Consider the following 16,879-nt stretch of genomic DNA (forward strand, 5'->3'; position numbering starts at 1 on the left):
GTAACCACAATGATTTATTTTTTCTCCTGATTATTAAATATTATGAGAAGGAAATTAAAACTTTCTAACAAATCTTCATTTATTCCCTCCTTTACTCTTGGCCAACCTCCTCCCTCTTTTCCTCTCCCTTCCCTCCTTGCCTGTTTACAACAGCATTTAAGATGCAATTAAAGAGACTTCTCTAATCAGGAAGTTCTTCATGCTTTTCAGGACACACAAATAGCAGCTGGTACTTGCCTCTTTCTGCCTCCTCTCATCTGCCTTCTTCCTTTATCACTTTTATAGCACTAGAATGTGACTGTCTTATTTTTTACTTTCTTTGACATATAATCATTAATCACTCGACAGGTACCATACCTTTACATCTAAATAAATAAATGGGTCTGGTGTGGTGTAATGCATATAGTATATAGTAGACATGTAATACATACTTTGCTTCCCTGATAGCTCATTTGGTAAAGAATCTGCTTGCAATGCAGGAGACTCTGGTTCGATTCCTGGGTCAAAAATATCTGCTGGAGAAGGGGTAGGCTACCCACTCCAGTATTCTTGGGCTTCCCTTGTGGCTCAGCTGGTAAAGAATCCAGCTGCAGTGAGGGAGACTTGGGTTCGATCCCTGGGTGAGGAAAATCCCCTGGAGAAGGGAAAGGCTACCCATGCCAGTATTCTGGCCTGGAGAATTCCATGGACTATAGTCCATGGGATCACAAAGAGTCAGACACAACTGAGTGACTTTCACTTTCACTAATACATACTTTAAAGTGAATTACTTTTATTTTTCTTTTTTCTCCCTAGTATAATTACAGTTTTATCAGAGGATACAAATAGTGAGATTCTGTCACATATTCTCTTTTCCTTTTATTGAAACAAGATTACTATTTCAAACGTAGAGTGGGAAGAAAAGGAAACCTTAAATTTTAATGATTCTTTGAACATCTTATAGTTGTATGTGCTATTTCTGGAAGTTCACCTATAGCTCTGTTGACCTCTTCAAAGAAAAGTAGATGTTAGACTAGTGTTAAAACAAGTAAAGTAATCTGATGACATTTTGGGGCACATTAATAAATGGGTTATCTTACTGTGTTTCAGTTGTACGCATTTTTCATTGTTCCAAATGTTAATATATAGATGATTTGTTGATCTATTGCCTATTCTTTAACAAAAATTAACTCTCTTATTTTTTCTATACACATTATGGAATATTCGGAGAGTAAAAAGTAGAAAATTCCCTGGCAGTCCAGTGCTAGGACTCTGCACTTTCACCACAGGGGGCACAGATTCGATCCCTGATCAGGAAACTAAGAACCTGGCGCCACAGCAAGGCCAAAAGAAAAAAAGAAAAGAAAATAGAAAGTAGATGAAAAAGGTTGCTGTTTATTTTACTTCCTGTGATAACTAATATTAACTTTTGAAGTCAGTTTCTTCTTTTAAAATGTATTCATTATATTACTCCCCAAAACTTTTAAAAATCACATTTAAAAAAGTATATTTCAATGAGAAAAGAGATTTAGAAGCTCTTTGTTGTTTTCTATAAGAATTTTAATAAAAGCTTTAAAACAATCTTTTATAGATATTTTACTATTACAGTATAAAATTAATAAATGTAGTTTAGCTAGGGGACAAACATATAATTAAATATCACTGAGAACATCCTCAACAGCATGTAAGACTATGTTGAAATTGAATTTCTAAGAATTGTTATATATGTTTGAACCACCAACAGTAAAGAAAGAAAACAACCAATTGAGCAGCCAGCCCCTTACCAGAGTAGCTGTATGTTCCTATGTTTGGAGAACAACAGCTTTTATCCCTTCTCACAAAGTGCTAGTAGAGATCAACTTTTCACTAATACCAGCATTAAGAATGTAAATTATGTTCCCTGTTAACCTATTGAATGATATGTAGCTTATATTGTAAAAATTTTCCTAATCAAAGACATATTCAATTATTTTTATTGTTTATATAGTTTTTAAAACATTTAATTTTGCAATCTGATATCTTGATTTTTAAAAATTCAGCACCAAAATATAAGCATATTTCTGTGTTATCACACACACCTGCTATAAAATTACTTCTAATGACTAATACTCCATTGAATAAATTAATAAATCACTTTCCTACCAAGCATTTGTGTTACACTCAAAATTTCGCTACTGCAAATTACTGTGGTGATTGGCTTTCTTCAAAGCCAAAGAAAACAAAAACGTTTTCTGTATTAAGACCTTTTTCTAAAATTAATTTATGATTGCACTTGCTGTGTAGGGGCTTTCTCTAGTTGCAGTGAGCAAGGGCTGCTCTTCATTGCAGTGCGCCAGCTTCCCATGTGGGGACTTCTCTTGTTGCAGAACACAGAATCTAGGTGCATGGGACTCAGTAGTTGTAGCATGCAGGTTCAGTTGTTACAGTGTGCAGCTCTAGGGCACATGGGTTTCAGTTATAGCACTTAGGCTCCATAGTTGTGGCTCATGGGCTCAGTAGTTACGGATCATGGGCTTAGTTACTTTGCAACATGTGGAATCTTCCTGGACCAGGGATCAGACCTGTGACCCCTGCATTGGTAGCCAGATTCCTATCCACTGTAGCACCAGGGAAGTTCCAAGAATTGTTTCTTACTGCTGGATCCCAGCAATGGAATTCCTGGGTCAAGGAATATGAATATTTTAAGCTACTAATCCATAGTTTCAAAATGTGTTACAAAAACATATAAAATTTTATACTTCCAGAAATGGTGTAAGAGAATGCTATTTCATTATAACTTGCCAATGTTAGATATACTCATTTTTGTTAAATCTTTGTTAATTTATTAGATTAAAATATTTTTTCAGTTTTCATTTCTCTGACTTCTAGTGATGTACATTAAAAAAATTTTTTTTACTCAGAATATTTATTTTCTCTGGATTGCCTATTTATTGTCATTTGCTTATGTATATGTTTTTTATTCTTAAGGACTGGCATAAAGCATTTGGTCCTCAAACACTGTTAGTTAAGACTCTTGGTTTTAAGTGATTAAAATCTAGCTTGAACTAACATAGGCAGAAAGTGTTTAATAGATCACAGATTTCAAGGAAAATTTGCACAGTGGAAGGATCTATGAAGCTAGGCTTCAGGAATAACCTGAATAAAGAAATGACCATCCCTAAGATTTTCCTTTTTTTGATCTTTCATTTCTGCTTTTCTTTGTATTTTGCCTTTATTCTCTTAAACTACAGATTGTATTTTTTTACTTAAAGGAAAAGTTTTTGCCCGCAGTGCCTAAGTTTTCATTCTTAAGAGGGACTGCCTGCTGTTACACAGCCATAGGACACAGCCCAAGAAAATGATCCTGGATAAGAGTTCTGACCCAGTTTGGGGCAGATATTTCTTCCACTAAGCCACTGGGGTTGGGTCAAAGAACATGGAAACTTCTGTGGCAGTCATATGAATGGTTGAAACTGTAAGAGTAGGGTAGAAAGAAGCAATTTCTTGCGTAAAGCACTGATGATTCCCAAAAGAAACAAATTATATTAGGTGGACAAAATAGTAGGTAACTACTACTAGTAAATGAACAAAGAGGATATCCAAGGATTTTACATGCTTGTTCATCCTTTAGGGTTGGTTACTCAATAGAAGAATATTTATCAAGGCCTACTATGCTACTAAAACTACTAGGAGAGAACAGTTAGGGAAGTAAGAAACTAAGTTCTTGCATTAAAGAATAAATAGGTAATTTTTATTTAGAGTACTTTAAAGTGATGGTGAAAGTGAAAGTGTTAGTCACTCAGTCGTGTCCGACTCTTTACAAATCCCTAGACTGTAGCCCATCAGGTTCCTCTGTCCATGGAATTCTCCAGGGAAGAATACTTGGAATGGGTTGCCATGCCCTTCTCCAGGGGATCTTCCCAACCTAGGGAGCGAACCCAGGTCTGCATTGCAGGCAGAGTCTTTACCATCTGAGCCACCAGAGAAGCCCATTATGTAAAACTGTGTTTTATATGAATAATGTGATTTTATTAAGAACACTTTAAAAACAATGGAGATTTCAGTTTTTCTCTAAATTTCGAGAAATTTATCTTTTATTTCTTTACTTTCAAGAAAAATACAGTAAAACATTTTGCCTCTGTTTAGTGAAGTGTATGCATCAACTCTAAAATATGTGTCCTGGCTTTTTATTAAGTCAGGGTTAAGAGATTTAATGTCTGTTTCTTCACTAGTGTCTTCCCTGATAGCTCAGTTGGTAAAGAATCCACCTGCAATGCACTAGACCCCCTTTCAATTCCTGTGTTGGGAAGATTCGCTGGAAAAGGGATAGGCAACCCACTCCAGTATTCTTGGGCTTCCCTTGTGGCTCAGCTGGTAAAGAATCCACTTGCAATGCAGGAGACCTGGGTTGAATCCCTGGGTTGGGAAGATCCCCTGAGGGGAAAGGCTACCTACTCCAGTAATCTGGCCTGGAGAATTCCATGGACTGAATATAGTCCATGGGGTTACAAAGACACGACTGAGCCACTTTCACTTTCTGTACTACTGAAGCTTATCATATTTAGTCAAAGGAAGATCTATTGTTTTAATTGACTCTCTGCATATTAAAGAGACCAGGGGGAAAATAAGTGAATAATCAAAGACTGAATAAAATGCACATGAGGTTAATTTAGCAAGCAATGTTGATTCAGTACAATGCAAGATACCTTTCTCTCACCATGTTGGGAGAGGGTGGGGAGAGACAGAGACAGAGGGGAAAGGAAAGAGGAGGAAATGAATATGAATGTATTTGAGATTTTAGACATTAGACTTTTAATATTATACTTAATATTAGACTTTTGAGAGCCTTCCCTATTAGCAAAGCTAAATATTCCTGATCCTTAACTCAATAAGGCAAGCACATTTCAGAAGGAGTCACACTATTAAGGAGCACATTGTACAGGGTCAATGTGCAACACACTGGTCATAGCAAACACCATCTTCCAACAACACAAGAGAAGACTCTACACATGGACACCATCAGATGTTCAATACTGAAATTAGATTGATTATATTCTTTGCAGCCAAAGATGGAGAAACTCTATACAGTCAACAAAAATAAGACCAGGAGCTGACTGTGGCTCGGATCATGAACTTCTTATTACCAAATTCAGACTTAAATTGAAGAAAGTAGGGAAAACCACTAGACCATTCAGGTATGACCTAAATCAATGGAATGGCACCCCACTCCAGTACTCTTGCCTGGAAACTCCCATGGACGGAGGAACCTGGTAGGCTGTAATCCCTGGGGTCGCGAACAGTCGGACACGACTGAGCGACTTCACTTTCACTTTCACTATGATTATACAGTGGAAGTGACAAATAGATTCAAGGGATTAGATCTGAGAGACAGAGTGCCTGAAGAACTATGGACAGAGGTTCTTGACATTGTACAGGAGACAGGGATCAAGACCATCCTCAAGAAAAAGAAATGCAAAAAGGCAAAATGGTTGTCTGACAAGGCATTACAAATAGCTGAGAAAGAAGAGAAGCTAAAGGCAAAGGAGAAAAGGAAAGATATATCCATCTGAATGCAGAGTTCCAAAGAATAGGAAGGAGAGATAAGAAAGCCTTCCTCAGTGATCAGTGCAAAGAAATAGAGGACACCAATAGAAAGGGAAAGACTAGAGATCTCTTCAAGAAAATTAGAGATACCAAGGAAACATTTCATGCAAAGATGGGCTCAATAAAGGACAGAAAATGTATGGACCTAACAGAAGCAGAAGATATTAAGAAGAGGTGGCAAGAGTACACTGAAGAACTATACAAAAAAGATCTTAATGACCCAGATAACCACGATGGTGTGATCACTCACCTAGACAGACATCTTGGAATGTGAAGTCAAGTGGGCCTTAGGAAGCATCACTACAAACAAAGCTAGTGGAGGTGATGGAATTCCAATTGACCTATTTCAAATCCTAAAGATGATGCTGTGAAAGTGCTGCACTCAATATGCCAGCAAATCTGGAAAACTCAGCAGTGGCCACAGGACTGGAAAACGTCAGTTTTCATTCAACCCCAAAGACAGGCAATGCCAAAGAATATTCAAACTACTGCATAATTGCACTCATCTCACATGCTAAAAAAGTAACCCTCAAAATTCTCCAAGCCAGGCTTCAACAGTACGTGAACCAAGAATTTCCAGATGTTCAAGCTGATTTAGAAAAGCCAGAGGAACCAGAGATCAAATTGCCAACATGCACTGAATCATCTAAAAAGCAAGAGAGTTCCAAGAAAACATCTACTTCTGCTTTATTGGCTATGCCAAAGCCTTTGACTGTGTGGATCATAACAAACTGTGGATAATTCTTCAAGAGATGGGAGTACCAGACCACCTGACCTGCCTCCTGAGAAATCTGTATGCAGGTCAAGAAGCAACAGTTAGAACTGGATATGGAACAACAGACTGGTTCCAAATCAGGAAAGGAGTATGTCAAGGCTGTGTATTGTCATCCTGCTTATTTAACTTATATGCAGAGTACATCATGTGAAATGCCAGGCTAGATAAAGCACAAGTTGGAATCAAGATTGCTGGGAGAAATATCAACAACCTCAGATATGCCCATGAGACCACCCTTATGGCAGAAAGCGAAGAGGAACTGAAGAGCCTCTTGATGAAAGTGAAATAGGAGAGTGAAAAAACTGGCTTAAAACTCAACATTCAAAAAACTAAGATCATGCACTCAGTCCCATCACTTCATGGCAAATAGATGGGAAACAGTGGAAACAGTGACAGAATTCATTTTCTTGGGCTCCAAAATCACTGTGGATGGTGACTGCAGCCATGTAATTAAAAGACGCTTGCTCCTTGGAATAAAAGTTATGACCAACCTACACAGCATATTAAAAAGCAGAGACATTACTTTGCCAACAAATGTCCATCTAGTCAAAGCTCTGGTTTTTCCAGTAGTCATGTATGGATGTGAGAGTTGGACTATAAAGAAAGTTGAGCATCAAAGAATTGTTGCTTTGAAATGTGATGTTGGCGAAGACTCTTGAGAGTCCCTTGGACTGCAAGGAGATCCAACCAGTCCATCCTAAGGGGAATCAGTCCTGAATATTCATTGGAAGGACTGATGCTGAAGCTGAAACTCCAATACTTTGGCCACCTGATGCAAAGAACTGACTCATTGGAAGAGATTGTGATGCTGGGAAAGATTGAAGGCAGGAGGAGACGGGGACAACAGAGGATGAGATGGTTGGATGGCATCAGCAGCACGATGGACATGAGTTTGAGTAGGCTCCAGGAGTTGGTGGTGGACAGGGAACCCTGGTGTGCTACAGTCCATTGGGTCGCAAAGAGTTGGACATGACTGAGTGACTGAACTGAACTGAATCAAGGTAATGACTCTTCAGGATAAAAGTAAAACTACTTTAGCAGAAGAATATATCTTGATAACCAAGTTAGAACTTTTGTAGTAAGATATAAATATCACACTAATTTTTCAAAATGAAAGCAATAGAATGCCACACAAAAGTAAATTGTGTTCACAAATAATTTTGTCTTAAATATTGCTACTCTTCTATACAATAGAACTTATATGTTAGTGACATTTCTGATCCTATGAAATCTCTTGTTGACATTTTTGAAGTTGCCATCAGTTCAGTTCAGTCGCTCAGTCGTGTCCGACTCTTTGCGACTCCATGAATTGCAGCACGCCAGGCCTCTCTGTCCATCACCGACTCCCGGAGTCTACCCAAACCCATGTCCATCGAGTTGGTGATGCCATCCAACCATCTCATCCTCTGTCGTCCCCTTCTCCTCCTGCCCCCAATCCTACCCAGCATTAGGGTCTTTTCCATGAGTCAACCCTTCGCATGAGGTGGCCAAAGTATCGGAGTTTCAGCTTCAACATCAGACTTTCCAATGAACACCCAGGATTGATCTCTTTTGGATGGATTGATTGGATCTCCTTGCAGTCCAAGGGACTCTCAAGAGTCTTCTCCAACACCACAATTCAAAAGCATCAATTCTGCAGCACTCAGCTTTCTTCACTGTCCAACTCTCACATCCATACTTGACCACTGGAAAAACCATAGCCTTGACTAGACGGACTTTTGTTGGCAAAGTAACGTCTCTGCTTTTAAATATGCTATCTAGGTTGGCCATAACCTTCCTGCCAAGGAGTAAGCGTCTTTTAATTTCATGGCTGCAGTCACCATCAGCAGTGATTCTGGAACCCAAAAACATAAAGTCTGACACTGTTTCCACTGTTTCCCCATCTATTTCCCATGGAGTGATGGGACCAGATGCCATGATCTTAGTTTTCTGAACGTTGAGCTTTAAGCCAACTTTTTCACTCGCCTCCTTCACCTTCATCAAGAGGCTCTTTAGTTCTTCTTCACTCTCTGCCATAAGGGTGGTGTCATCCGCATATCTGCGGTTATTGATATTTCTCCCGGCAACTTGATTCCAGCTTGTGTTTCTTCCAGCCCAGCGTTTCTCATGATGTACTCTGCATATAAGTTAAATAAGCAGGGTGACAATATACAGCCTTGACGTACTCCTTTTCCTATTTGGAACCAGTCTGTTGTTCCATGTCCAGTTCTAACTGTTGCTTCCTGACCTGCATACAGGTTTTTCAAGTGACAAGTCAGATGGACTGGTATTCCCATCTCTTTCAGAATTTTCCACAGTTTATTGTGATCCACACAGTCAAAGGCTTTGGCATAGTCAATAAAGCAGAAATAGATGTTTTTCTGGAACTCTCTTGCTTTTTCGATGATCCAGTGGATGTTGGCAATTTGATCTCTGGTTCCTCCGCCTTTTCTAAAACCAGCTTGAACATCTGGAAGTTCACGGTTCACGTATTGCTGAAGCCTGGCTTGGAGAATTTTGAGCATTACTTTACTAGCATGTGAGATGAGTGCAATTGTGCGGTAGTTTGAGCATTCTTTGGCATTGCCTTTCTTTGGGATTGCAACGCAAACTGACCTTTTCCAGTCCCGTGGCCACTGCTGAGTTTTCCAAATTTGCTGGCATATCGAGTGCAGCACTTTCACAGCATCACCTTTGAGGATTTGAAATAGCTCAACTGGAATTCCATCACCTCCACTAGCTTTGTTCATAGTGATGCTTTCTAACGCCCACTTAACTTCACATTCCAGGATGTCTGGCTCTAGGTGAGTGATCACACCATCGTGATTATCTGGGTCGTGAAGATCTTTTTTGTACAGTTCTTCTGTGTATTCTTGCCACCTCTTCTTAATATCTTCTGCTTCTGTTAGGTCCATACCATTTCTGTCCTTTATCGAGCCTATCTTTGCGTGAATTGTTCCTTTGGTATCTCTAATTTTCTTGAAGAGATCTCTAGTCTTTCCCAATCTGTTGTTTTCGTCTATTTCTTTGCACTGATCGCAGAGGAAGGCTTTCTTATCTCTCCTTGCTATTCTTTGGAACTCTGCATTCAGATGGGAATATCTTTCCTTTTCTCCTTTGCTTTTTGCTTCTCTCCTCTTCCCAGCTATCTGTAAGGCCTCCTCAGACAGCCATTTTGCTTTTTGCATTTCTTTTCCATGGGGATTTTCTTGATCCCTGTCTCCTGTACAATGTCACGAACCTCTGTCCATAGTTCATCAGGCACTCTGTCTATCAGCGTAGTCCCTTAAATCTATTTGTCACTTCCACTGTGTACTCATAAGGCATTTGATCTAGGTCATACCTGAATGGTCTAGTGGTTTTCCCTACTTTCTTCAATTTAAGTCTGAATTTGGCAATAAGCAGTTCATGATCTGAGCCACAGTCTGCTCCTGGTCTTGTTTTTGCTGACTGTATAGAGCTTCTCCATCTTTGGCTGCAAAGAATATAATCAGTCTGATTTCGGTGTTGACGAAGTTGCCATAGGTCCTGATAATAGGTAAAGGATCTTGTGTTCTGCCTTTGGGGTTTTACAGAGTGCTTATGACTTTTCTCTGCAGAATAAGAATTCTTTCTAGTTTAATTGAATCCTACGTGATTTACCTACCTACATACGTGGCCTTCCCACTCGCATTGTTTTCTGGAAAGGTAATTTTCTGGATGCATTTAGATAGTGATTGATTCCAATAGAGTGGTTACAGCAGCCACTTCTTGGTAGTCATATGTCAATGTCTAAAATCCACTTCCCAAGAACTCCTAAAGTACTCTCGTTTTGATTGATTTCTCTGTTGCAATTCTAATTTCCCCCTTGATAGTTAGATGCCTTTGCCTGTCAGATCTTTGTAGGACACAATCCTGAAAATCCTCCACTCTATTTTTTTTCATACATTGAACTTCCATCTGTCATCTCAGATTGCTGCAAAACCAGTTTGATGGAAAGACTAAAAATAAGTGAATCCTTAGAGCCAGGAGCTTGACTAAAAGGAGTTTAGGTTTCAGGGGGTAAAATACCCAATGATGTGGTTGGCTTTCCTGTTGTCTTTTCTAAAGCATTTGACTACAGAATGGAGGGAAGTTAAAAGGACATTTAAAAGTATTTTCCTTTAGAATATTTTCATTATGAATAATTCTGATAATGATCTAAGTGAAAGCATGCAAGAAGAGACAATACTACCTTTCCCAAATTTGTTTTACAACTCTGTGATTCTTACCACAATCCATTTTAATCAAGTTGGCTAAGGGAAAAACTGGAAAATAGATAAGAGTAATAACTGTGGTGTTCTCATGGTTGCGCTGGCAAAAGGGTTATAATACAAGTCATCTAACTCCCAGTACAGGACTCTGTCCACTAGAACATGCTGTTAGTCTTACTCTTTTCAGGAACACCCTCTGACTAGACAACAGCATGTCCTCACATCAGTCAACATAGTGTTCAAATTCCATTCAGAATTATGACTGTTAGAGAAAACCATGTGCTTGCATAGTACATATTGGATTACAATATTTTATGAATTATTTATTTCATAAACTTAATATATACAATATAAGTGAACATTAATACCTTTCATGCATGTCATTTTTAGCCATATCAGTTTGACTGAAAGAAGTAAAGTAGCATTAGCAAAGACAAAACAGAGTGAATTAATGTGACCTAACTTCTCAGGGAGTGTTGTCAGAGGGCTTGAGATGTGATATACAAGTAATATTCATTTGGGGAATATGATGTTATAAAGTTTTAATGTGTATTTTTTCCTAATTACAAATAGGAAAATGTTGGTTAAAAAAAAGTCTTCAAGTTCTTTTTAAAAATATATATATTTTTTGGCTGTGCTGGGTGTTTTTTGCTTTCTTTCTTTTTTTGTATCAGCTTTCTCTAGTTGTGGTGAGTGGGGTGAGGGCTACTCTTCACTGTGGTATACAAGCTTCTTGTTGTGGTGGCTTCTCTTGTTGTGGAGTACAGTCTCTAGGCACACAGTCTGCAGTAGTTGCAGCACACAGGCTCAGTAGTTGTGGCTCATGGGCTCTACACCTCAAGCTCAGTAGTTGTGGTTCACAGGCTGAGTTGCTCTGCGGCATGTGGAATCTTCCTGGACCAGTGATCAAACCTGTGTCTCCTGCATTGGCAGGTGGACTCCCATCCACTGAACCACCAGGGAAGTCCTAGAATTCTTTTCTGGGTAAATCTTAATAGCTGCAATGGGCTTTTTAAAATAATTTAATTTTTTATACAATTTTAAAGGTTATACTCCATTTACAGTTATTATAAAATATTGACTATATACCCCATGTTTTATTAAGGGATGTTTATACAAATTTCATTTAACTCCAAAATATACTAATGAGGTTAAATTTTCTTCAAATATTTCTGGACTGTTTAACCTATTTATCAACCTTAGATAAGCACATATAATGAGATTAGATGCTTTTTAAATTCTAATTTTATTTTATTTTTATAAACTTTTATTGAAGTATAACATATATAAGAGAAAAATACACAAATAATACATGTACAGCTAAAACTAATTTCACAAAGTGAATTTCTCATGTAATCAGCACCCAGATCATGAAACTGAACATTGACATCCCCTTAGAAGCCCTCTTGTACTTATCTCAGTCACCCACTTAAAGGAAACTAGCCTTGACTTATAACACCACGGATTAATTTTGCCTATTTTTGAACTTTATGTAAATGGAGTCATAGGGTATGTATTCTTTTGCCTAGTTTTCTTTGCTTAGCATTATGTTTGCAAGATGCATATCATCTTGTTATGGGTAACTGCTGTTTGTTCATTCTTATTGCTGTTCAGTTTTCCATGGTATGAATATACCATGATGGATTTATCTATTCTGCTGTGAATAAGCACTTGACTATTCACACTTTGGGGCTATTAAAATCAGTGCTGCCATGAACATTTGTATGCATGTCTTTGGTAAACATTTGAGCACATTTTTCTATTGGATATGTACCAGGTGTGGAAATTCTGGGTCATGGCATTATGCATATGGCCAGGCTTCATAGATCCTACTATTTAGTCAAAGTAGTTGTGTAATTTACATTCACACAAGGAGTGTTTGGAAACTCTTGTTGACCTGTAAATTACAACTTGCTTTTTGTTTTTTTCTTGTTAAGTCTTGGCATTCTTGCCATGCCAGGACATAAAGATCTACTTCATTCTTTTTTTTTTATTATTAATAAATTTATTTATTTTAGTTGGGGGCTAATTACTTTACAATATTTCAGTGGATTTTGCCATACATTGACATGAATCAGCCATGGGTTTACTTGTGTTCCCCATCCTGAACCCCCCTCCCATCTCCCTCCCCGTCCCATCCCTCTGGGTCATCCCATTGCCCCAGCCCTGAGCATTTGTCTCATGCATTGAACCTGGAATGGTGTTCTGTTTCACATATGATAATATACATGTTTCAATGCTATTCTCCCAGAACGTCCCACCCTCCCCTTCTCCCTCAGAGTCCATAAGACTGTTCTATGCATCTGTGTCTCTTATTATCATTCTTTTTTTTAAATATAGTATTCCATAGGAACATAGGTTACTTAATGTTTCTCTGATACTGACCATGAAGGTGTTTCATTTTTGTTATATAAAAATTGCATAACTTATAAAATTTAATGTATATCCATTTTTTTACCAGAGAAGGCAATGGCAACCCACTCCAGTACTCTTGCCTGGAAAATCCCATGGACGGAGGAGCCTGGTAGGCTGCAGTCCATGGGGTCGCGAAGAGTTGGACACAACTGAGCGACTTCACTTTCAGTTTTCACTTTCATGCATTGGAGAAGGAAATGGCAACCCACTCCAGTGTTCTTGCCTGGAGAATCCCAGGGACGGCGGAGCCTGGTGGGCTGCTGTCTATGGGGTCGCACAGAGTCAGACATGATTGAAGCGACTTAGCAGCAGCAGCAGCAGCATCTTTTTACAACATAGTTTGTAACACAGATACATTCACATGTACAAATTATTCATTAAATATATACAAGTGATTTTGTAACATTTTAAAATAATTTTAGACTTATAGAAAGTTGCAAAAATAGTACAGCCCTTTTTCATATACCAAGCCCCTCCAATGTTAACACCATCCGTAAATGTGGTACAATTATAAAAACTAAGAAATTAGCATTGGTATAATACTATTAACTAACTTAAGATTTTATTTGATTTTATCAGTTTTTCCACTGACATCTTTTTTCCAGTCCACATTCAATTTGGGATCACTGATTGCATCTAGATCTCATATCTTTTTAATCTTCTTTGATCTGTGACAGTTCCTCAGTCTTTCTTTGTCTTTTGTGACTGGAGGTTTTTGAAGAGAACTGGTCAGTTATTTTGTAGAATCCCCTCAGTTTGGGTTTGTCTGATATTTACCCATAATTTTATAGAGATTATTAATTTTTTATCAAGAATACTACAGAAATGATGTGCCCTTTCCAGTGTATCAAGTCAAAGTGTATATAACCTCAATATGTTTTTTTACAGATGATCTTAAACCTTGATCACTTGGCTGAGGTGGTGTTTCCAACTTCCTCCACTGAAAAATTATTATATTTCCCTTTATAATTAATAAATATTTGGGGGTAGAAACTTTGAGAATATTCAAATATTCTATTCCTCCTTAAACTTTCACCTACTTTTTACCATAGATTTTGCTTACAACAGTTATTATTGTTCTCTTCTAATGCCTTTTCTTTTTCTCATTCCTTCTGTATTTTTTAATCAGAGTTTTTCTGTAAGGAACAACTGTTTCTTCTCTCCTATTTAACTATTAAATTATTTGTTAATGTCAGTATGGATTCATTTACTTTTATTTTGTGGGTTATAATCCAATATTATAGTTATATATTTTGTTGCTCAGTTGTTCCAGTTCAGCCATTAGGAGCTCTTTCACATGGCACCTGTGCCCTTTCAACATGCCTCTGTCTTCCCTTGAACTCTTCCTTACTTTCAGGCATCATAAAATGTACTAGGCTCATCTTAAATTTTTCCTGCTCCACCCCTGCCAATGCAGGAGATATAAGGGACATGGGTTATATATAACCTTGTCCTGTATTTTCCAAGTCTCCTGTAAATATGTTATCATACTTTCATAATTTAAAAAAGTTAAAAAATACCAGATTATATAAAAATAAACATATGGTAAAGAAAAAAATGTGATCATGGCATAACATGTAGCACACTAGTGAAGAATAATATCAACACTAGATAAAAAGATTATTTTAACTATATTGGGAGGATAAGGGGAGGAAGGCTCTGTCTGTGTGCGTGTGGTGTGTGTGTGTGCGTATGTATATATCTGTAGGTGTGTAGGTATGTATAGGAGGGTTAATTCTTTTCAGGATTGTGTTAGAGACTGCAAGCTACCCATCCTAACATACACTCTTCCTTTTTCCTTTGTAATAGAACTATGGATATATCTGGGGGTTAATCTTTCCAGTTAAAAGATTACATTTTTCAGATTCACTTTCAGCTAGGTACAGTCAGATATCTAGGTTCAGCAGAAGTATACAGAAGTACTTCCAGGAAATCTTTTAAAAGGGACAGAGGAGCCTTCTGCTGCTGATGGTCTGAAATAGGAAAGTAATGGTCAGTGTTTTTGCCATTATCATAGACCATGAGAATAATGAACACACACCAATTATAGTAGACCAGAGAGTTGAAGGGATCCTAGGGCTGTGATGATACGCTCAAGGTATCATATATCAGCATTGGACTGGCCCAATACGTTCATCTTATGTAAGATAATATACTTCTGTATATTTAAGTCATCATATTCAGGTCTCAGTTAAGTAGCAGAACCAGATCTTAACTGATTTGTAATTCACTAGGTAATATCTAAAATGAAATTTAAGAAATAACAGTGTAAGTATGTTATTTAATAATGTAGAGGTAAATACAAGAAGAAAAAAGTTGAAAGTAGTTATTTTTGGCAGTAAAAATTGGAGTAAAAGCAAATGATTAATATTTTTTCTAACTCAGTAATATTTGACATTTAACTTATATACATGTATTACTTTGGTAAAAGTTAAACTATTTGTTTAGGTACATTTTAATTAGTATTTCAAGTAAAAATACATCTTCATTGCAAAAATTCAAACAATACAAAAGATAAAGAGTACAAGTTATGTTTCCCTTCAATATTTATTGCATTTCTCCTGCCTGTCAGTTATACTCTCTCCCCAGGGATAATGGCTATTTAGCATGTTTCTCTCTATACTTTTTCTGTACATTTACTTTGCCTATAAAAGAGGCATAGTTTTCTCCTTTTATTTATTTTTATTAAAAGTGGATTTAATTTTTAAAATTTTTGTTGGAGTATAGTTGATTTATGATCTTGTGTTAGTTTCATGTGTACAGCAAAATGAATCAGCTGTGCATATACATATATCCACTCATTTTTAAATATTATTTTCCAGTATAACCATTAAGAGTATTGAGTAGAAGTCCCAGTGCTATACCCAGATTATTAGGTTCTTATTAGTTATTTATTGAGATGGCCAAAAAGTTCATTCACGTTTTTCCATAAGATGATATGGAAAAACCTAAACGAATGTTTTGGCCAACCCAATATTCTTTATATAGTACTCTGTATATGTCAATCCCAATCTCCCAATTTACTTCTCCCCCTCCTCGTTCCCAGGTAACCGTATGTTTGTCTTCTGTATCTATGACTCTGCTTCTATTCTGTAGCTAAGTTCATTTATACCCTTTTTTTACATTCCACATATAAGTGATATCATATGATATTTGTCTTTCTGTGTCTGACTTCACTCAGTATGACAATTTCTAGGTCCATCCATGTTGGTGCAAATGGCATTATTTTGTTCTTTTTTATGGCGGAGTAATATTCCATGTATATGTGTACCACATCTTCATCCATTCCTCAGCTGATGGACATTTAGGTTGCTTCCATGTCCTGGCTATTGTAAATAGGACTGCAATGAAAAAAATGGTTGTAAATTTTTATGAAGTACCGATGAGGAAATATTTAGATTTATAATAGTTGTTATTTATTTATATTTTTAGGATTCAAGATGCAAGCTTGAAGTTAAAAAGTTCCCAAGATGAATTTCAGAGGGTACAGAAAGAATTGAGTCAGTTGCAACATGAGTTAAAAATTAAACGAAAACAATCACAAATCTTCAGGTAAGATTACCTTTAAAAAATTGAAAATTATAGTATTGAAAAGATACACTCATTTAATACTAAGTTTAGAGACATTCAAACACATTTTAATAATATAGTTTCTGTTTTTATATAGCTTAATATTATAGTGTTGTTAAAAAATGTAAACACTTTTTTTAAGCTATTGTCTCAACTGAATATTTTCACCAGTAACCTTTTTTGGGGGGCTGAGGGGCACGTGCTGAGTCCTTGTTGCAGTGTGGGAGCTTCTCATTGCAGTGGCTTCTCTCCTTGTGGAGCAAGGGCTCTAGAGCACGTGTGGGGTTCAGTAGCTATGGCTTGTGAGCTCAGTAGTGTGTGGCGCACAGGCTTAGTTGCTCAGAAG

At 37.3% G+C, this 16,879-nt stretch overlaps 1 protein-coding gene across 36 annotated transcripts in view; it reads left to right on the forward strand.

Moving 5' to 3' along the window:
* The window catches only part of LEKR1 (leucine, glutamate and lysine rich 1), a 207,274-nt gene that overhangs the window by 62,292 nt on the left and 128,103 nt on the right, over positions 1 to 16,879 (forward strand). For all 36 annotated transcript variants that reach the window (XR_014076931.1, XR_014076927.1, XR_014076925.1 and 33 more), the window contains one exon: positions 16,396 to 16,515. Coding sequence is in view for 21 of the 36 variants with exons in the window: in XM_081570626.1 (XP_081426752.1) it covers positions 16,396 to 16,515 (120 nt within the window). In the remaining 15 variants the exon portion in view is untranslated. The remainder of the gene's footprint in view (positions 1 to 16,395; positions 16,516 to 16,879) is intronic.

Source organism: Giraffa tippelskirchi, chromosome 2 (genome assembly GCF_054371585.1).
Source record: "Giraffa tippelskirchi isolate mGirTip1 chromosome 2, T2T-mGirTip1v1.2.pri, whole genome shotgun sequence".
Classification (NCBI taxonomy): domain Eukaryota; kingdom Metazoa; phylum Chordata; class Mammalia; order Artiodactyla; family Giraffidae; genus Giraffa; species Giraffa tippelskirchi.